At 34.3% G+C, this 24,244-nt stretch overlaps 1 protein-coding gene across 1 annotated transcript; it reads right to left on the bottom strand.

Moving 5' to 3' along the window:
• Positions 1–1,943: 1,943 nt before the first annotated feature.
• Positions 1,944–23,663, bottom strand: LOC144438627 (monoglyceride lipase-like). The gene is made up of 7 exons (XM_078127740.1): positions 23,308–23,663; positions 16,964–17,070; positions 15,809–15,945; positions 9,882–9,992; positions 6,974–7,063; positions 5,913–6,128; positions 1,944–3,728 (listed from the first exon to the last, which is right to left on the bottom strand). The coding sequence occupies exons 1-7, from the start codon at positions 23,421–23,423 to the stop codon at positions 3,588–3,590; spliced, it is 918 nt and encodes a 305-aa protein (XP_077983866.1). The 5' UTR covers positions 23,424–23,663; the 3' UTR covers positions 1,944–3,587.
• Between the last annotated feature and the right edge of the window lie 581 nt (positions 23,664–24,244).

Raw genomic sequence — 24,244 nt, forward strand, 5'->3', positions numbered from 1 at the left:
ACGACATCACTGTGGATTGTCGATTGCGATGAGCTGACATGCCTTAAGGCTTCATCTTCATCAACTACCTCTAACTATAAATCAACTGTCGTCAATTTAGTTTCAAACGACCATTGTAGTCACTAGAGATGGGCCATATGTCACATTTACTGCCATCTTTGTACACAGTGCAAGGCACAGGTGTGAGGAGATAACACCTTGCAGCCATGTCACATGGCAGACACATTCTCATATTTGTTTTACGTCCTTGAAGTAGCTGCTATTTTTGAGGGCACATAGAGGAATTACTTTTAAGGGCAGCACTTTTTATTTCTGTATTTCTAATGACCAACCAACCCATCCAACAGTATATTTCTAAGGTTCAACAAAATAATTTTTAAAAAATGATGTTTCTACAGCTGAATCAGAGAAATACAACAATGTCACTGATGGTATAAAGGTCAAATATTTTTCTGGATGAAAATTACTATTCATTGCTGAAATTTGTGACCTTAAATAAAACAAATTAATACTTCATAGTTTCCTTGCGACTTTAAAATTGTCATTTCTAATCCACACTGTCAAAAAAAATCATGATTATTAATTGAAAGCATCGCAAATTTTAAGTAATGATTTCTGTGATAAGAAATTTAAATTTTTGCATTTTACAGACTCAAAACTAGTTCCCAAAGGCTATTTTCTTTCCTCCAATTTTTGTCATTTTCATGTACATTTGTACAGTAGAAATAAAAAAAACCTGTACATTTTCAATGCAGCTTTACCATATAATGTGTTTATAAGTACCTCCATGTATATGCCAACATACTACAAGTACACAGATAGTGATTACCTGGTACAATAATTCATTTTTACATGTACTAAATTTTTGCTCTTTTTACTGTCTTTTCTTTTCTAGTTTTGAAACAATCATATAATAATAAAATAATTCTTAAACATGACTAGCCCAGAAGCTATCCTGTTATATACCTCTGTATATATGTGTGTGTGTGTGTGTGTGTGTGTGCGTGCGTGTGCGCACATGTGTGTGCATGTGTGTGTCTGTGTGCATAAGAAAAGAGAGATTATGAATACCTGTTGTTTTCAGTGAAAACCGAATCACTGAAGTATTTACAGAAACCATCCAGAATAGAAATTGCATAAAAGCATAACATTTACATACATGTAGATAGAAGTGTTTTTAAACTCTTAGACTGTCACATAATTTGGATTTTCAATTTCATGGCAAATATGATTTTGGAATATTCATCACCTCTCTTGATCACTCACCTCAATGTTTAACTTAAAACCAGGAAGAGCATGTATCAATGTAGACTGTAAGATATGCCAAGTTATTCAGCCCTCACTGGCCTCCTCCTCTGAGAGGGGTTGGCCGATGTGTGAGGATGCCCAGTCACGGAGTACCTTACACACTTAGTATCAAAGTTGGTTTCTTTGTACAAAAACTGATTTCAGCTATACTTTTACTCATAAATTGATATGTTGTTCTGTTTTATTGCATGTGAAGCAATTAATCTTCAATATATGACAATAAAACAATTCAACTGCAATATTCATTACTATAATGTACAAATATCGTTTTAGCTGACATGGAAGTATTTTTTCTTCAAAACTTGATATCAACGAAAATCAGAGTACTTGATAAAAAAAATTTTTAACCAAGTTTACATGTCTTCCATCTATCTTTGAAATATTGAAATGTTTTGTTTACCTAGTACGCTATTGGACCTCCTCTAACTCAGTGAGGGTTGGGTGTGTGGGGGATGGGGTGGTGGTGGTGGTGACATCTTACATTTTGTATATCTACTACTACTACTACTACTTCTACTACTACCACTACTACCTGAAGTCTGAAGTGAACTGGTGAACATAATTCATAACATGCAAAAAAAAAAATTCTTGTGGGAAGAGGAAGACAAGATTATTGTATATTTCATTTTTTTTTTACATTTACAAATTTCCTACCTTTAATAGTAAGTTGGATTATATGATTATATCATTCTCGGTATCAAATTTATCCCTTGTTATGTACAATTTATTTGCCACTACTTTAGACAGCAAATACCTTTTTTTCTGTGTGGGAGATGTTAGATTGAGGTTGGAAAAAGATACAAAATATTACATTGTTTGAAAAAATCTGTAACCTCATATTTATCTGGGGTTTTTTTTCCAACTGTAATCTGACAAAGTATATTGAATTTCTATAGTCTCTTATAAGGACATACATTCAGGTAAATTTAATGGCGTAAGCTGCTTTTTTTCACTTCTACTTTAAAATAATTTGCGAAAAAACTACTCGCATAAATCAATGACTGAACTGAATCTAGTACATACTATGCCTAAATATGCAGCATTGAGCTTTGCCAATGGCGAGAATGCTTCAGACTTTGTAAGTACTGGAAATACCACAAGTACATTTTAAACATGCATCACATATTAACCCCTATTTAAAACAAATGAACTCAGTTTGTGCCCCCTTTAACCTTGTGCAACTAAGAATAGTTGAATCGGATTTCGTAATATATTCAAATATCTAATGCAAAAATAGAAGAGTCAATCCGAGCTTTGAAAGTGGCTGAAAAGATATTTAAATACACGTATAACACGTACAACTCATTGCATAAAGGTGAAAAGTAGTAGCCTCTCTGAGGACTTGATGTTATCCAAATTCAGACATGGAGAGTAATCTAACAAAGTACTATCTTGTCAGGGGAACCTGAGGGAATAAACAAGTTCATTTGCTTTAGTCGCAACCAATTGCTTTTTTCCTACTTAGCTTTTTTGCCACACAACTTCTCACCAAAATGGTAATTTTCCTAATCAAACATGGCCCTTTAATGCCTGACACCCTATATATAGGGTATATATAATTACAATGAATTACAGAAACCAAGTCATTAAAGCCTGATACCCTATATATAGGGTATAATTACATAGAGTTACAGAAACCAAGTCATTAAAGCCTGATACCCTATATATAGGGTATAATTACATTGAATTACAGAAACCAAGTCATTAAAGCCTGATACCCTATATATAGGGTATAATTACATAGAGTTACAGAAACCAAGTCATTAAAGCCTGATACCCTATATATAGGGTATAATTACATAGAGTTACAGAAACCAAGTCATTAAAGCCTGATACCCTATATATAGGGTGGAATTACATAGAGTTACAGAAACCAAGTCATTAAACCCTGATACCCTATATATAGGGTATAATTACATAGAGTTACAGAAACCAAGTCATTAAAGCCTGATACCCTATATATAGGGTGGAATTACATAGAGTTACAGAAACCAAGTCATTAAATCCTGATACCCTATATATAGGGTGGAATTACATAGAGTTACAGAAACCAAGTCATTAAAGCCTGATACCCTACATGTAGGGTGTAATTACATAGAGTTACAGAAACCAAGCCATTAAAACCTGACCCTACAGGGTGTAATTACATAGTTATAGAAACAAAGTCATAAGTAACAACCGAATATTCAAATAAGGTTAGAAAGATTTGCTTTCTACGGTATAATGTCGTAAACAGACAAGTTCCCCAAAACTTTGTAAATGTATCCATATTTGCATGATTATTCTCTAAGGTGGACATCTGATGCTTTGACAGGGTTTTGTGACATTCTTTGCATAATCCATGCGACAAGGTCTCTGATTACAATGGCGGCATCTTCTTTTGGTTCCTTGTGCAGTGCATGCCAATGTCCGGGATATACCTAGAATAGAATGAACACATTTATGACATTACATAACTCAGAAGTAAAAATCTTGCTGCTACTTTTGTTCAAGAAAACTTCCAACGTATTGTATAGATTGGCACCAGTCCATTGGGGGATTTTTTTTGTTTTTTGTTTTAATGTTTCGAATTTGTTACTAAGGTAAGGTTACTATATATGCAAATTAGTCTTAGTACCCACTCATCTGATTTGCTAGAGAAATCTGTGCAGTTGTCTTATCATTCTCTCTTTGTTCACTCTTTATTGACAACTTTCAGTCGATAACATCTGAGCGCTGGTGACTTTAATACACCAGTCCCTTGGGAGGTTACCCCGAGAAAAATTCCAAAAATAGTTGACCACTTTGACCTTCCTGAAATTTTAAAATGACTCACAAATTCAAAACATTTTAAGATTATGAGACATAAAAAATCTCCCAAGAGACTGGTGCCAGTCTATCTATTGTACATTAAACTCATAAAAAAAACCTCTTGGGTACAAATTCTTTAAACAGATAAGTCAAAATGATGTCTAAATTTTAGAATTGGAAATGGCCATAAATGTTGTGTTCACAGGAAATTACAGATTTCCTTGAAAATAAGATGATGATTCCCCAAATTATTTTATTATTTTAAAAAGACAAAGGAACAAGGTGTCATGTGGCAAACTTTCGAGAGATTTCAAGAACTTTTATTTTCAGGGAAATTGCTCTTCAAAGGTGTATTCTATCTTAAACCACATACATTATTAATGTATGAAATCAAAGATAAATGTTTGCTATATCATATGCTTAATCTTCACTTGCCAACTACAAAGTCTCACTCCAGGCAGAGATTTGAAGTGACAAGATGTCCACATTCACATGAATCATAATTATTGAAATATCTCAGTAGCTATTTGTTGAGGTTTTCAATATGTAGGCGAACACCCTGTAAAATTTACAGTTTTTTATACTACATGTAATTACAATAATGTAACTTTTTCAGTATAATTTCTACATGTAATGTGTATCAGTAAAGTGTCACAGGAAAACGTTTCACATTTCAAGTTTCAATTATTCACATAAACACAAATGGCATGTAAATATTTATTAAGACCCTTGCAACAAAATACTTTGCTTGTAAGAGTGAAGGGGGGATGTGGAAGGGTGAGGATCTCCGTACACTGAGACTTCAACCACGTAAGGCCATTCTCTATATTTGTCTTTCTATATACAGGTGTATAAAAATTATAAGTGTAATTATTCGTTTAGTATGTGAAACAATACATATTATTACAACCCCATGACACGCCTCAGCAAGTTTGGGGTACTTAGGGTATTTGCATGAGGACCTGCAGTGTTATCTGTGTTTGTACTTTCATGAGTGTAGCAGGTCAAAGTACAGCAGAAACATCGCAAGCACTAAATTACAAATACCCCAAACACTACTGTATGCATACACACAGGTGCAAGTAATCACTGGTGTATATGTAATAATTAACAATTGACAGTTGACACTTAATTTTTTCATACACAGGACCAAGTTCCTATGCATCGATATCCCATAATCTATTGCTGCCTTCAGTGGCGCCATGTTTGCCTTATCACATAGTTTATGTTACACGCTCACCGACTTTCTGAAGAAGATACTGTGACACACAACTTTCAGGGTGTTGATAGTAATTAATTCATAAATAGAATAGGCTGGCACAATTCTGAAGTATATTCTATTAAATTACAATTATATACAATTCCATCAAAAGCTAGTGCAGTGTATATACATGTGTATTATATATACAAATGTAGTAGTTGTATGTCAACCAGTGGCCAGCATTCCTGTACATACTTTGTCAAAATCTGTTCCATTGGTCTAGAAATTTCGGCAAAGACGAATAGTTTTAAAATTTGTATTTGTACACTATGGTTTTATGAAAAAATCCAATATGGCCCTCACTGAATGCAGCACTCTCTTGGAAAGTTGAACCAAAAGTTGTGGAGGTCAACTTTTTTTACAGTAGTGCTACGTAGGCGTTTGACATATGACATATTTTATCATTTATCTGTAAGATATATTTTGTTTTTCGTCTAAATTGGGCTTCTCTTACAATAGAAGTAAAAGTATGTGGTATCTGATTGAGTATCCAACATCTGATATCACAACATTTTTATCTTACAGACTAATTAATCAAATAAATCACTCATACCTGTAGATGTTTATCAGTACTCTGTGCTTTTTCTACCAATAGTTGTGCACCAGATGGTTCAACCAATTTATCTTGGTCTCCTTGCTGCACCAAAAACGGAAACTTGATCATTGGTAGTTTGCGCTGAAGTTCATAGAGAGCATCGAGTGTCCTCACTGACCACCTAGCTTTCATACCACCATGGTAAACCAATGGATCATTTGTATACAACTCCACCTGTGAGAAAAATATACTTGATAGTCCGACAGACACATTTCAAAAAGGGAAGCAGTGGTTGGTGATCAATGTATCATGTGATGTACAATCTCCGAAATATGATTCGTTACATAGTCATCATGTGGTTAGTACTAGTCACATCTGATTGGATTCCGATGTCAAATGACTGTCAAGATCATGTCAAAGGTGTCAACTCAGAAATATGGTGAAGTTAAGATTATATAGTTCTTTTTCTTAAATAACTTGATGAGTAATCACATAGTGTTGTATCATTTGCATGAGTTTGAGCTTTAGGGTACATGTTTGTACAGAATGTTTGTTAAATGAACCGATATATTGTTTACTCTCCACATATCACAAGAGACATGTACGGTAGTACATGTATTTCAAGATGCAATTTCGATCTTAAAATAGCCTTTTCTTTATTTAAAAAAGAAAAAAGAAAACAGTCATTCAAAAATTATGTCATGAATATATTAATTTAAAAGTGATTCCTACCAACTATTATGTTTGCTACAAACCACATTGTCTAATGTACAGGTGTATGATAGTGGACATGGTTACTGATCTAACTTGAACTTAAAAGTCAATATTCCCCACAGAAATATATTATAATCTATTTTATGTGAATACACAAATAACACTTGAGAACTCTTGATTTAGAGGCAGGATTTTTGATCAAAAGAAACTTATTCCAGGCAGTCCTTTAATTTTGACATTTGCATAACATAGTAATCTATTTTTGAAAATGTATTGAACCTTTCATGGTCACTTCTCTGACAAACTGGTGTTGTTTTTTTAAACGCTGAAAGTCCACGAAAATACATGTATATCACGTCACTCACCTCTTTGGGGTCCCTGCTAACATATTCTGGTTTGATCTTATCTATTTGAAACTGTGGCATGACATAGGCTGTCATCCTGGCTAGAAACACCTGACCAGAAATAAGATGATGACAAGTATATAATAACAATAAGTTTACTTATTTGACAATAATCTTTAGTTATACTGGATAGAAACACTTGTCTCCCAAGAAGTCTAGTGAGGGGGCAATCCCTCATGGTGTTTGAATATGCAGGAGGTAATCAGAGTAACCGGGGAAAACCTGCGCTGTTCGGTAGAGTCAAACTGAATGACACTCTTCATACTTATTTACTTACAGCATGGTAAATTTAATCAAACTCTGCATGGGTTCAAACCCTGACTGAAGTGGTAAGGGGCACATGGTTTAACCATTCGGCCACCGACAGATCAAATCTTTCAAAAAGACAAAGTTCCACCAACCCCACCCCTATACTAAACCATGTGACTTATCAATGAAATGGGAACAAATAGGATCCAGTCAGGGTCAAGATCAAATATAAAGACACTAGTAGAAAGGTCATATCTGATAAACTGGGGCAGATACTAGAATTAAATGTCAGTACCTTCTTCTGAGCTTCTGAAGTAAAACCATGACTACAATTACAAATGGTGAATTTTGACATCAAAGTTTAACCTGATGGGGTGGGAGTGGGAGTGGGGGTTAATTATCTTCATTGTGATTTTAACAAATCAGTGAAATCATGTCTCAAAAAAGTACCCTCTAGGAATGTTCCAGTTCATGGTAAAACCTGATTTGTGATTTGATTTGAATGGCACCGAGCCTCGCTAATAGTGAGAGTGTGGAGCCTCGCTAATAGTGAGTTTGGAACATCGCTAATAGTGAGAGTGTGGAGCCTAGCTAATACTATAATAGTGAGAGTGTGGAGCCTTGCTAATAATAGTGAGTGTGGCTATTCCATCTATATATAAGGATGTTTACTACTAGATCAACTGACCAAACATTGCTTATAAATGGCAATTATGCATGCTAATTAAATAAATTAGTTCTAGCCATTACACCCCCCCCCCCCCAACTGTTTGTGCCAATCTTTTTTGAATTGAGCTTGCCGTTTTTGAGAAAATAATCATCGTAGAATACAGATACAGACAACATAAAAAAAAAATTCTCCTTTATTACAGAAGGTAAAAACTTGTATTGCTGCATAACTTTACTGATATTATTATAATAACATTCAGGTAATGGTATCCAGTGACATTAAACAAATTTAAAACATTTCCCACTAAACTTTCAGACATCTTCTTTTTCACAACATATTATCAACACAATTCTTGTTTCCTAAATACAGCCACTGGCATCGGATTAAAATCTAAAGGGGGAATATGGTTCAATATTGCTTTTACCTTTATTAGTTTACCTTCATATACTATCATTTGTTTTCGGGTTTGTTGTTCTGGGTGCTCACTCCCAATTATTGAGTTGTATCCCCGCATCAGATTTTAATCAGATTGGGTTGATTAAAATTGTCAAATTTTATTTCGTCCCACAATACAAGTATTGTGCTAATGAGCATGAATGGAAAAACCTTCAAAACAAATTAGATAACCAGAAATCCTTTTTTTCCAATTCATGTTAAAGGTTATAGGTAAAGTATTTGATGTGAATAGTATTAGTACAGAGCAACTGAGTGATACACTCACAAGTAATTTAAGTGTTTCCACGTCAATTGACCTAATTTGTTCATACAAGTCCTCTCTCCAATGACTTATCGATTCTAAAAGAGCAAATTGAATTTTCAAACAACCTGTCAGCCCTTCAGCCTAAGTACATGTTTACATATAGTGTATACCATCATCAAATAGAAAATGAGATGTTAATTCTCTGTCTATGAATTTTGATCATGTAACATCAATAAAGCAATTAGATTGGTCACATGACATCAAGAACAAGTCTTCGTAGAAGACAAGTCCTCCTCAAATATGCTACTTCTATGTGACTGAATGGAAACATGATTTTAAAAGAAATTGGTGGCAACAATTAATACTACAAAGTGTCTGCAGATAATGCAGGAAATTGCTGAATTTAAAGGTAATTGAATCTGAAGATCCAGGTCAAGGCATATTACCTACAAGCATGATTTAAAAGAATTGACAATATATATAAATACTGCAATGAGGCTGTGATAGGCAGGAATTGGCTTGATTTTGATAATTGACCCTGAAGGTCAAGGTCAAAAGCCCAAGGTCTCAAAAGATAGCTTGCATCTGATAATATGGGGTAGTATTAAACTTGAATGGAGTCGCTAGGTACATGTATTACAGTTTTTGAGTTATGCAGTAAATATTGATTGACAAATACATGTCTGGCTGCTAAATAGTGATATGAGCAACAAAGATAATGCTTCTGTATAATTCTTATTTCAATATTACTTGTAAACATCATTTACAAGAAATTGTACAAATTGTACAATGTGTCTGTGATAGGCAGGAATTGGCTTGACTTTGATATTTGACCCCAAAGGTCTTGAACCAAGTCTCTAAGACTATGTATTCAGTTTTGAGTTATGCAGTAAATATTGATTATCAACTACAAATATGGCCGCCACATGGTCAAATTTGCATAAAGAAAAAATTATGATGTGCATATGTCATGTCACCTTTGTACCAGGTTTGAAAGAAATCGGATATTGCATATCTGAGAAATTATGTATTATGGACAGATGGATGGACGGATGCACGCACAAATGGACAGAGCCCATTCTAATATTGCCTCCCCCCCCCCCCCCTTGGGGACCAACAACAAATGTGGTCATGTGATATTAATGGACCAATGAGATCAGTCATGTAACATCAATAAATCAATGACTTGTCATGTAATCCACTGACTTGAAAGACAAATCATACATCAGAAGTTCAAGCTAAAGACTTACCAGACATGCTGTTGCAGTTGCTGGATTGGCAACAACTGCAGGAGATATGAGCACTACTCCTGCAAATTGATCAGGTCTTTCTAATGCTGCCAATAAAGCGATTAGACCACCCTGAAATAGACAAAACAAAATATATCTCAATGAATCTGAGTCATTGCTTGGAATCAGAGTTGTGCACCCTATGATAACTTAGACAAAATGAAATGTCTGGTGTACATATTGTACTCTCCTGTTCTATGTAGAAGAAATGCCCTGTAGTCAGCATGTATTCTGCGCTGGTCTATTACATTGTATATTGTGCAATGTCCTGCAGTTACTATATTTTCCAGGCTGACCTTTTGTATATTACAAATGTCCTGTCGATAATTGCCATGGATTCCAGGCTGTTCAATTTTACTTAGAAATATACCCTGTGGCTGGCACAGTTGTCCTTTTATACATGTATTGCGATCCATAGCTAATATAGATTTAATCATCATAAATCCATTGGTCTTTATGGGATTAGGCTAGGCCTGAAATGATCAGTCTGAAACAGTGAAAGTGAAAAAAAAAAACATGTTGTTGGCCAGAAAATAATCTAAAGTGATGGCTTATTCATTTCTCACATTTTCCTCACCTGAACAAAGAACAACATTGGGGAATAATATATATTATTATACCAAGCATGAGCCAGGTTCAACAAAAAATGTGGGAATACACTCTGGTTGTTCTACATCACAACAACACACATCTATGTTACGATAATGCTTGTCTACTAGAGAATTTTGTGGAAGTGAATCCCAAAGGTTCGCTGACATCTTGTCAGTATCAGCAGGGGTGTATGAGACATTGGTGACAATTTGCAAATTGCTTTTTTTTTGACTGTGTGCATAGACATTTTCAGTTGGTACTATGAGCCACGAGTCTATGAACATTCATTCTGGTAGAGTCTACTTTGTCTTATCGCTATACCAGATACATTATGTAGTAGGAATGTATAATGTAAGCTAATCAATATGATTTAAACCATATCAAATAAAAGTGCCAATGGCATTGTGGCACAACTGTTGAGAGTATTAAAACTTTAATTTTCTAAAATGATTGTGTGGTCTTGTTGTTAGGCAAATTGGCATATATTTTTCAAACAATTTCCCAACTACTAGAACTAGACAGCACAAGTAATGTCGCCACCAAATACTAAGGCAATCAGTCCAGTGTTTTTTGAGTTTAAGTTGTCTCCACACACACACACACACACAGACAGACACACATGCGTGCGCACGCGTGCACGCACACAGACAGACAGACCATGCCTATAGCACTATTGAACCTTATCAGTTCAGTTGTGCTAAAAATGACCCGACATGGTTTATACAAACGATGACATGAATAAACGACAGACAAAACATGAAAGCTTATTATAAAATGAATCAAGCTATCATTCTCTTCAATCAGATTTTTCTAATCTATCCAACTTTTAGATACTGGTACGGGGGTAATAGTAATTTACATAATGCTATCAATTCAAAATAGAAGTTTGGTGTATTCTCACGTACGCCTACAATAATGTACATTGTATATGTGCATGTAGCCTGGGAACAAATTAACCAAAAAATGCAGCCATTGTTATTTCTATGTCATGCTAAGGGAGTAAAATTCTATTTTAGGTAACAAGATTTGCATTTTAGTATATGGAAAAAAAAGATAAATTCATATATATGTATGTACTAGAGAATTTTGTACTAAATCGTCCAGGTTAATTTAAATTAGATAGAGTTACACAATTATTACAACTTGACATTTACAAAACTCCCAAGAGACAATGTTGCTGGTACATTAATTTGTTAGAGCTTGAATAACATATGTAAGCTAATTGCAAATATTTGGAGAAGCACACCTTATATTAAATAACAGATAATCATTGAAATCTAACCATTTAACAAAGCTGTTTTGAGGTTTTGGGGGCTGTGCAATGGCACAATGTGGGGGATAATGATAATGGGGGGGGGGGGGTTTCAAGGTAACTGATCAAGGTATACACATACATGTACTAGTACTTGAATACTTTATCATTTATAAAAACTCGGTAATTTTTTAAAAATTTTATTTTAAGTCAATATCAATTACCTCCATCTCTGTATGTTTAACTGTGTCTGTATTAATGTTATTAAATATAGCTTATTATTTACTCTTATTATAACAAGCACATTCAAGCATAATAAAATGACAAAATATAAAAGCTGAAGGCACAAAATGAAAGTATACGCTAACATCTAAGAATCGAACTTCCATCAAATAATCCATATAACTGCTGAAAGTGGGTTCCAATTGATGTCATTCACTACATCAATCAAAGTAATGTCTGTGCATGTTCAGTCAGTCCAACTGCATGCAGATTAATGGCATTTTAAGTGTGTCGTATCAATTGAAATCTGTAGACATGTGACCACTTATATGTGTTAATTGTAAAAAAATATTATGCATGTGAATACACGTACATCGATGTATTTTTAAAAATCTTTTGTTTACATTGATGCATGACAGATGCACAAGCTGACTTTATGTGGTTTGTTTTATGAATTTAAAGTAATTTTTTGCTGCATATTTATCAAAACTTCCCTATTTGGTGCCAGTAAATAACTGTGCCAGAAAGATGATTTGTATGCCATGTAATGTTAATAGTAGACTAGTTTAATCAGGGTTCTGTGTATAAGTAATTTCATCCGAGGGAAAACGATTGATAAACTTAGCAGCTTGTACCAATTTAACAGTACATGACTGTATAAATGTTGAACATGTGAAACACATCGATATATCTACTTTGTAAAGTCTTATATAACATACAATGTATGAACACATCGAAGCATTTACAATGTACTGTGTAACATGGGAAACACATCGATGCATTTACTATATCATGTGAATACATCGATGCATTACTTTGTAAAGTCTAACGTGAATACATCGATGCATTCGCAATGTATTGTGTACTGTGTTTGACATGTGAATGTTGCTTAGTCGCCGTCTTGTTGTTCAGTGTGAGGAGTGCAACATGAACACATTGAAGCATTCATTGTACATCTACAATCATGTAAATGTCAGTGAACACATCAATGCATTCATTGTTATGTTAAACATATACATGTATGTGAACATATCAATGCATACATCATTTAATGTTAAGCATCTCATGTGTTAACACATTTGCCATCAAATATTAAATACTGTACTAACATAGCAATACATTTGCCATACATATATAATGTTAAATATGCGATGCAATTTCACCATATGTTAAATGTAAATGTAAATAATTAATGCATTCTTGTGACTGTAGTATAATATGTTAAACATGTGATCAAGTCAACAAATTTATCATATACATGTAATAATAAACACATGAACATATCAATGCATTCGGTAAGTTTTACATGTGATGTGTTCGCTGTAGTGTTAAACATTTGAACACATTGATGTCATGTTTTAATAGTGAACAAATCAAAACATTTGTCATATAATAATAAACATGTGAACACATCGATGCATTCGTTATGTCTTACATGTGATGCGTTCGCTGTAGTGTTAAACATTTGAACACATTGATGCATTTACTGTATAATGTTAAACACATTACATGTATGCATTCACCATACAAGTTAAACAGTGAACAAATCAAAACATTCATCATATAATAATAATATACACGTGAATACATCAATGTATTTGCCATATACGATGTAATGCATTTACAATACAATTTTAAAACTTGAACACATTAGAACATGTGAACATGTGAGCACATACATTGTATATATCCATTCATCGTATCGTCTTATTCTTAAACACCGTTGCATGTGAACACACTGAGATGCATTTATCATATTACTGCAGATTGGAAATTACGTTACCCTTTTAGTGTCTCAACAGTATCATTTATTTCCGGAACTGACAATCAAAATAAAACTGTACAGTCATGTACTATGTAGGTCACTTTTCTTGAATCAGTAAGTATGGCTATTACATGACAGTGACTATTACATGTACAATTATTAGAATGAATTCCAATTTAAATGTCAGACTAAATCAATTAAGAAAATGAAATCGTTCAATTTGCAGCCTAGATCAGAGAGATATTAATAACATTTTATCTGCATGCACCAGTCAAGTCATATGTTTGAACAGAAAATGTGATTTTTCCCTGACTACTCTGTCATGACAACATACACATCAACATAATTGAATTTGTAGATCTCCAAATATGAGTCAGAACATTTTAATTCACCATTATTTTCCCCCTTTTCCTCCATAAATTAAGTTTGTAGAGATCCGTTTTTTCATTCATATGGAAAATACTCGTGACATACAGTGCTTGACACGACTCATTTTCAACACTTGTGGTCTAGCCTCTTATGTAAATTGAATTTTCCTCAGTTGAATGATGAAAAATAGTGAGGAATGAAACCTAGATATCAAACAGAATTCACGGTATAAAAACTATAATTTGATCCTATCACTAAACTTAAGTGTCATTACTGCTATGCTGAAGACATGTCGCTGTGAGATACATGGTTATTTGCATAGATTTAGAACGGCACTGATGATTTGTTCATACAATGTAAGTAAAAATGTACTCCTTTGAGTCTAAAATCTCATCGACTAACTTTCCAATGTGAAAATATAAGAGTCACTCTATCACAGCTCCTCTTAAATTAAAATCTAATGCGGTGAAAGTGGCTAGCTGTACCGGATCAATGCAAATAAAGACATCTAGCTGCTTTAACCACATCAATCAGATTGAGAAGAGCTGTGAACTGATGTATGAGGCATAAATCTAACGATCTTCTCCAGCACCACTGTAATTTTATAATGAATTTTATAATAAATTCCATATTGAGCATAATAATATTGAGCATAATTTATGCTCAATATAATATGAAAAATGGGAAAGAATAATGGTAATTTTGAATGTTTTGACTTCTATTTTGGGCACCGTACAACAAATGGTGCACGCGCATGTTGTCATGATGTAGAACCACCAATAAATCCCATATTGTTTGTTCAAACATGTTTAACTTGGCTTGTGTGAGGGATACTTCCCAATATTGTACATCTGCCTGAAATACATGTACTTTTGATGAAAGGAACATCATGTACAGTAATTTTCTATTAATTTGCTTAAAGGATTAGGTGAAACTCCAGCCCTTCCTATGTCACAAAGTTTTCCCTGATATTCAAGAAACAAAACAAATTGAGGAAATGCCAAGAACATAGAAACAATTAATTTAATATATTGGTTGAAAACAGCCATTGCACTACTGTGAGTCTGCCATCGTTACATTCTTTTCAATCAGTCACCACACTCTTGGAGATCAATTGATGCAAACAATGTTACCAACCTGAAGGTCATCTTAAGGTGAAAGTCTGCAACATCTTTTGGATTAATTGCTATGGCAACACGGACTTGAATTGCCTTTGATTTTTTTTTCTATTTCACAGAATGACATGTAAGAGCTTGTTGTAACTACATGTACATTGTACTTGAGTCAGTCAAGAAGCGCTTTTTATTGCACATACATGTACTTCATATTTAGTTGTCCTAGTTAAAGCATTTTGTGTAGCATCTTCTTCTTTTGCGATTCCTTACTGATGAACTTCATCAATTTTTTTTATCTTTTAGATATAATCCAATCTGGTTACAGAATTTCTGAAAACATTAATCTACAAATATTTCAATAAATATAGGAACTTACACATGTAGATGTTTCTAATTTCAACTTTTTTTTTAGTCAGGAAGGCATGTGGCTAAAACTTAAAAGCATTCTGCACATGACCTATATGATCTGCATATTGATTATCTCAAACTGACCAACCATCATCCATATGCAAATGAGTTGCTGTGTACTGTACAGCAATCTATTCAATCATAATCAGTATGCAAATGAACTCACCATGGAATGACCAATGAGGAAGACAGGTAAACCGGGGTACTTCTCAATCATTATGTCTAAGTGTTGCAAAGAATCACGGATATAAATATTGAAGTCTTTGATATCCATTCTTATTCCTTGGCTTTGACCATGACCAACTGTGGAGATGAGAAATACAGGATTACTGAATCACAAAATATTGCAAATTTGGATGCAAAAATATGAGATGCAATTATTGTAATATTGCAATCATTTTATAAGAATAGAAGGTTTAGGATTCAAAAATAAGTACCATTTAAAACATATATTGTCAACAGCTTATATTGGCCTGCAGCATAAAAAACACAACATCAATAAATACTTTATTTACAAAGTTGACATGAGATATGGAATTCATATACTCACAGATGGCAATGTACGTGACTGTATTATTAAAAATGCCAGCTGTGTGCAATAAAAATATTAAATAGCATACACAAACATTCCTTTTTCAAAAACCATGCCAGCTGCATATACAGTATATGACCAAGCTATATTTTGAGAATGAATATTCATGGCCTCTGGGTTCATACTTAGTAATGTAATTTCTACTCAAAGAGTCAAAATATTTCTTGGCTGTTGGCAAACATTTGGGATTCCCTTCCAGTAAATATTTTGACTCTGTGAGTAGAATTTTCATTACTAAGCTGTATTTCATTGTGTATATTTTCTTTTTCAGTTTTCCTGTTCAGAATCAGACGAAATGTTGTCTTTAAATTTATTATTTATGACAATAGTTTGTCTTTCTCTACCATAGAAACTTTCACTGTAATCCCACTAACACCCATGCAAATAATTATCACTTGCCTTGCACTACATGATGGCAAAATGCCACTCTGTCACTAAACTAATTTGATATCTACTACTGAAAATTTCTTGGAAGCAAAATCCCACATTTTTGCAGACATCTTGCTGACATAGTACACCCCTGATGATGCCGACAATAAAAAATTTGGGGGTTTGTGTCCAAGAAATTGTTTGACTCTGTGAGTAGAAATTTCCATTACCAGGGTAGTAAGTATGTATACGGTGTTCATGAACATTCTGAACATTTGTTCTCGAAAATTTGATACCATTTGTGTCATACAATACATGTAGTTAGTGTACATACATGTATCTATAACAGCAATTACATACCATGATCATGAGCAAAGACCAGCATACCACCACCGACTAATGGTTCTGCTACATCGTCATATCTCTCACAGTGTTCTCCGGCTCCATGTAAAACCATTACAAGTCCTCTATTTTGGAAAATAACAAATTAAAAAGTGACTGGCATGCTTTGATGAAACTAATACATGTATATAATCCCTCAATCATACTTCTAGTAAAAGCCATGAAACACCATACTGATTAAATTGTGAGTTTTCCATTACTTACCCTTAAAAAAACCCAGGCATTGAATTTTTTATTTTTTTATTTTTGGTTTATGATATCTTCATTTGTTGCATTTTTTTATAAGAATTTTATTTCACATCATCATTGAGAAACTTTTTTTTTCAATCAATTCCAAAAATTTCAGGTTGACAGTGAAAAACTAGGCACGGTTTAATAAACAGGACCAGATTTTGTTTTTGTTTCGTCGGGCCTAATACAACACCATTCATAATACAAGGACTTTCAATTGCCATAAATCTCTGCTACTTGAATTCAAAAGTTTTTCAAAAGAATTAGTAAAGTTCAAGGAACAGAAAATGCAATTAAACTTTAGCTTTGGCTTGTTTTCAGACGAGTAAATACATTGTATGGATGAATCTAACAAAACAAAACAAGGTGCAATCTGCTTAAGTATGTGCATGGTTAGTCTAGTGCTTCATGTATCTGTGGCATCAAATCTCAAGATCTCTCTTTACTTGATACCATGGGAGACACCTACATGTAATGCATGTTAGGGGATCAAACTAAATTAATTTGGGGTTTTTTCACACGTTTTATATACATGCTGTAATCATTGCTGCATTTCGTTTTCTTATGAAATGGTTACTCAAGGTAAATTTCACCTATATGCAGATGCCTTTCTCGATTTGAGGTCACACACACACACAAATTTCTTTTGTAATTCTCTGTCCTCGAAAATGCTTTCTCTGTGTAAGCGAAAAAGAAAAAGTCACTTAGTGGTAAAGTGGTAGTCAGTAATCAGTAATATGACAGCTAACCTAATGACGTGTGAGTGTAAGTGTGATGTACTTAATTGGGGTACATTTGTATTTGCACGAGTGCTTGCAGTGCTCTCTGTGGCAGTACTTTCACGAGCATGGTGACTGAAAGTGCAGCAGAAAACACTGCAACATGAGTGCAAATATCCCTGAGTACCCATCCACACTGGCACTCATGCCACACCGGTTTCTGTATGTTTATCAGAAACAACAAATTTCCATAAAAATGACACTACGTGATCAAGCGCTTTCATGCAGAATGAACAACTGTGTCCATATTTACATATCGTTTACATGCAGGTATGCAATAATGTTTTTGGTACAGCAATGAAGTGCAGATACCACTAGTATGCGCATGCACCATTGCACGTAATCTTTGGTACATAAAATAGACAGTACCAACTACAAGAACCTTGTATCGGTATTTAGCAGGAGTAGGTATTAGTAAATATGTATGCATTAGTGATTACTTGCATTGATGTGTACACACAGTTGTATCAAAGTTGTATGTGTAAAATTGATAACATTATTAATTATGTGTATGCAAATGAGCATGCTGGCATTCGATGATGTACAAGAAATCACCTAAGCACTGCTCTATTTTTTTTTTTAAATTACCTTTTTTAAGATAATACTAACAGAATGCCATGGCATTGAGTTTGAGTGTCAATATTGAAGTATACAGTACAGTATATTCACTCCTGTTTTCAATGTTTTCTACTGCACTTTAGTCTACAAACAATTTACATGTGTGGGCTTGTTTGCTGCAATCTCTCTCTCTCCCAGTACAGTCAAATAGACAATCTAGCAAATCTAATAAAATCCATCGCTGGGGAATGGGTTAAAGTGCAATGTGTCATACACTGACAGGCAGTTGTAATTGGTTCCTTTGTTCAGTTTACCACAAACTCAACCTCTAGACTTTAGTAAAAGTAAGTCATGTGGAACATGATAACATCATCACGTTTATATGTCAACACTCCAATAGCATTAATAATATAAGTGCTGTCAGTGGTAAGAACAGAATGTTGTGCTAAAGAAAGCAATTTGACTTTGTACATGTACATGTATGGTGGAGAGAGAGATCATAGAAAAACACCCACACGTATTTACTATTATGTTTGTAGAATATCATGGCTGCTGAGAACACCACAAGCACTTGACTAAATATACCTAGCAATAGAAGTATGCAACTCCCACATCATGTTTTCTGTAACAGTAACTACATGACAACTCGTCTAAAGTAATGACACTCTCCACACTGAGTGAGGTCACCATCAGGGCAACCCATTTGCTGGAATAGACTCGAAATGGGATTTGAGGGAATAGGAGATTGCATTTATAGATTTCTTTCACTTTCATTGAACATCAATCATAAATTAATAACATGCCTATTTGACTAGTAATATCCAATGAATCATACAGGTACATGTCTTCCAAAGCAATAGTTATCATCATGATTGTATTTATTTGTTGTGAAAAAAATTCTATTACTTGAAGAAGGAATTCATCAAGTTTTAATGAGAAAGGCATTGTATTACATTGTACATGAAAGCATACACATTTGATGGATTACAAGTTTACAACATAGATGTCTATTTTCACTAGACATATTCCATTATTTCCCCTCCCCCCCCCCCCACCCACGAAAATAACCACCAGCAATGTGCAGCATCGGCATATTTTGACAATCTTGAAATTATAAATAAGTGAATGTACAACTGTCGACATCGGACCGGGAACAAACATAACCTGTTACAAACAGGGAAAGCAAAAGAAATGAATTTGATTAATAACAATTGGCTAAGCATGTTCGTAAAGCTAAGACTTGTATAACATACCATGGTTTGATATGAACAGTTTTGTGGCCTCTTTGTATGTGCATGAATAAACTGGGGGGGGGGGGGGGGGGGGGGGGAGAACACGTCTTAATTTGTTTGTGAATGTGAACTATTATGTAAAGATGCTATAAAACTGTTCTTATCAAATGATAGGATGAAATACAAGTCTCTCTGTATTTCCAACATGCTGGGCCAAGTGTTATTAATCCAATTCAGTTGTTTACTTTCCCTGTTTAACAGGTTCCTTTCATCCATGGTCTGATGTCGGCAGTTGTATGTGGGTTGATGATGAGAGTCCCATGCTAATTGCATTATTGTTCAGGATAACACTGTCATTGCTAGCTATAGGCAGATTCTCAAAGTATTTTAAAATTCAAAATATTTCTTCTTTTGTGATTTTAAATATGATCATTACTTTGTGGTCTTACTTGATTTTGCATTAAGTCTTAAAGTGTCCATAGGGACGATGATTGGGTATTTATTTTGGGATTTTTTAATTTATTTAAACATTTTTATCATGGCTTCCTACTTGAAAAAATCAAAGCGAAACAACATATGCTATTAGTATTAAAGTCCTTGGTTGTAACTCAACTTGTAAATAAATTGCAAAATCCTAATAAATGTCTAACATGTTTGTTATTGTATGTAAAATAACAAACTTTTTACACATTTTTTTTTTAAATTAGTTTTTTTTTGTAATGTACAATGTAATGTATTGAGATACAAATACAGACTTGGACAATATTGTTTCATAGTGATTTTTCAAGTAGGACACCGTGATAAAATTGTTTTATAAATTAAAAATCTACAATAAATACTCAATCCTCATCCATATGGCCACTTTCACAGGCACTTGAATCAATCTGTATGATTTGGGGGGAAAAATGTATCCTGAATAAGAGAAGGTACGAAGGTACTCGACATTTGAACTGTTGACCCCGATTGCACCCTCATTAGCATAACACTGGACATCCTGGATTACGACATTTCATCACAAAATATGTTATATAAAGTAATAATTCTAGCTAATGAATAGCTAAAAGGTACTAAATAGTAATATGTTGTTGCAATCGCTACATACTTTGCACTAAAAATGGTATCTATTTCGATTTCAAATCGTACGGCCGGCTGCGCTATCGTCCAATCAGAAGCCACAAGTGTATGCTAATGAGGGTCTGCAGTTCAAATGTCGAATACCTTTGTACCTTCTCTTATTAACTATACATTATTTTTTAAAAATCATACACATTGATTCGAGTGCCTGTGGTGACAACCCTTAGGTCACGAGTATTGTCCATCTGAATGAAGTGGAGAATAACGTTACGTAATTACATGTATACCAGCGTCAGTAATATCAAAGAAACATCGGAAATTAATGTCAATTTTGAACATTTTGACTCATATTTCGAACAAAGCAGAACCAGCGATGTAGACATGCGTTGTTGTGACACAGATGTGCGTTGTCTTGATGTAGAACGGCCAGAGTATATATTCCATATTTTTTGTTAAAATTGGCTCAAGCATGGTATAATGTGCGTTAGTTCTCTTTCTTTTTTTTCTTATTTTATCAGAACATCAGTACACACACACACGGTAGCCTGGAGGCCAACATGGTTTAATTATAACACAAGAGTGATGGAGGTGTAAATGGTAAATATAATGTATAGGAACTAGACTATACACACTGTCACAGGGGTGTATTTAAACTTTGTAGTCTAACCAGTTTAATTACATCAAATATGTTAACTATTCCTGCTGGCTAATAGGTTGGACTTTGAGACCAATTGGGTTGTAAATCAATGCAAATAGTATAAAAACTCATCAGTACTACTCAGTAAATCAACAGTGGACTGCAGCCTGTATAGTGTTGTACCAAATTAAATTAGTTGAACCTAACATTCTGACAATCCATGTCCAGGATTTGATCACCTTGTTCATAGGGAGGTAAGAAATTTGGTTACACCTCTCTTAGATTCTTTGTACTAAAATGCGCCATAATTTGGGTGGGGAAACACCCTTGATAAGCCTTAAACTTGGACAGAATAACCCTACATACATTTGAAATCATGTAAATACAAAATCATTCCACATGCCATTGCTGCTGGGTAGTCCTGACTAGTTAAGGGCAAACTGATATTTATTGACACTTCAACTATTTCACTAGATGTTTACAAAATGTAATATATCAAAAGAAAAATTTAAATATGATTATTCTCTACTAGCTGTGGAGGTAAGTGTGATTCTACTTTGTATGTGAAATGTTATTAATATTTTAATTCTATTTTAATTTTATTTATAAACACTGCTGGGGCATTTTTTTAAATTTATTCATTCAGTTGTGTTAAAATATTAGTGACATGGGATATTATATTAGTGACATGATAGAGCAGAATACATTTTTGTATGTGCATTATTTCCAAATTAGATTGAGTGATGGTGTGGGGGTCTTTTAAAAATATTTTTTATGGGGGGTGTCAGAGTGTTTGTTGTACCGTTAAGAATCCACTAACACCCCACCCCACCCCCAGAAACTGACAGAAGGTACAATAATGAGTTCAATATATTTCCAAAAGTGCAATGCATTACTCACACCATACTGAAATGCATGACATACAGTGGGGCCATGGTCACTGGTCTCTGTGATAGATAGATATATGGTTTACTCTTTGATAATGTTTAATATACCATAGTAACAGAATGTCTTGTTATTGAACTTAAAGGCCAAGAGCAGGTCTACAACAATAACATATTGTGTGTTCAAGGTTTAGAAAAATGATATGAACAGATTTAGACAGTCAGTTGACATGACCTTGAACGTTGAAGGACAATATTGATTGTTCAAATGTACTTACTATTATTTGCAGTACTGAATAGGTGAAGGTGCACTGGACTGAAGCCAAGGGTATTTTTATACCACTACTACACTAATAAGAAAAGCAGCATAAAATATACACGGACAACTATCTAATAATAGTAATATATGCTCAAGACATGTGAGAATCATGTACAATATAAACAACATATTCCTTTTTGAAATGACACTCCTTTGTACTTATTTTATTTTTTATAATCATAAAATGACAAGTTTGACGTAATTTCTACTTATTATATACAGTTGCATCAAAATTTACGTATTTGCTGGAATGTACATGTACTGTATCATTGTATGCTAGAAATCTTATTTGAACTTGTTGTACGAATGTTTGCAATTAATTGCTGTCAATACTTTTACTAGAACTAAACCGCGAACTTTGGTGATGATTTCTTACATGGTCTAAAATTTACATGAAACTGACTAGATGCATGTCAACATATAAGTTCCATGGTTTGATCACCAAATGCACTTACTACATACATGTTAATCATTGCAGAACCTGGGCTTACGGTCTGTACCGTACGTTCATTCGGTTATTTGTCACTTTGTGAGCACTCGGGGAACACGTTCGCCCCTATGTGATTATATACTACAGTTCTCACTTACTTTGGTGTAGCACAGTCTGGTAGTTCCCAACATTTTGTATAGATATATAGCCCGTCCTTGTTGACGAAGTGTGGAAGTTCCGAGTACGGTACACCCTGAGGACTCTCACCTGGCATAGTGGTGCTGTGTGGTAAATGGTTACGTGTTATGGCAAACGGCTGCGATGAACAACAAACTTGAATGGGTACGGTGTGATTTATCTGAAAATCGTGAATGGGTCGAGTGACTTCTACTTATCTCATAAGCCTGGGAACATAGAACCTTCGTTGTTGATCGTCAATTCGGTAGTGACGGACTTGTGAATAAACCTTGAAACGAGGTCAGGGCTCGTTCATTTCACTTTCAGTAAACGGTGAAGTTCTCATGGATCCATAGGTCTTGCCTCATGAGGGCGCTAAACCACATCCCGTTATGGTGTCCGTCACCAAGCTGTAACACTCGCGCACTCGTCACGACCTGTTGACAATTTCGCAGCTGACGCACTTCTGGATAAATGACAGTCGTGTTAACTACATATGAGTACATAATTGGGTTTGAATATTGTGATTGGAAAGAAGTAACATGGCAACATGAGGCCACAAGAAAGGGTTCCACGAAGAGCGTCGACAAAGACTTGTTAAATATTATGCAGTTATCATTCACTTTGTCTCAAGTTGAAAGTTTTTTTTTTATTTAAATGAAATTCGTTTTACAAAATAACTAGGCAAATCGAAACAATTGTGTAGTGCTGATTATTATCACTATTAGTTTCTACCTGTCGACTCTCTCGCCAGTCAATAAAATTTAACGTTCACTAAGATATACGTTTTTACCAATTAATAGAATGATCATAGCAGTCACGCCGGTTAGTGCTATGACATATCCATAAAGTGAGAGTGTAGGCGTACGTGTACATAAGAGCTTACACTAAGTCTAAGTCTGTATTCCGAGTATATGA

This window comes from Glandiceps talaboti, chromosome 1, assembly GCF_964340395.1.
Source record: "Glandiceps talaboti chromosome 1, keGlaTala1.1, whole genome shotgun sequence".
NCBI classification, from domain to species: Eukaryota; Metazoa; Hemichordata; class Enteropneusta; family Spengelidae; genus Glandiceps; species Glandiceps talaboti.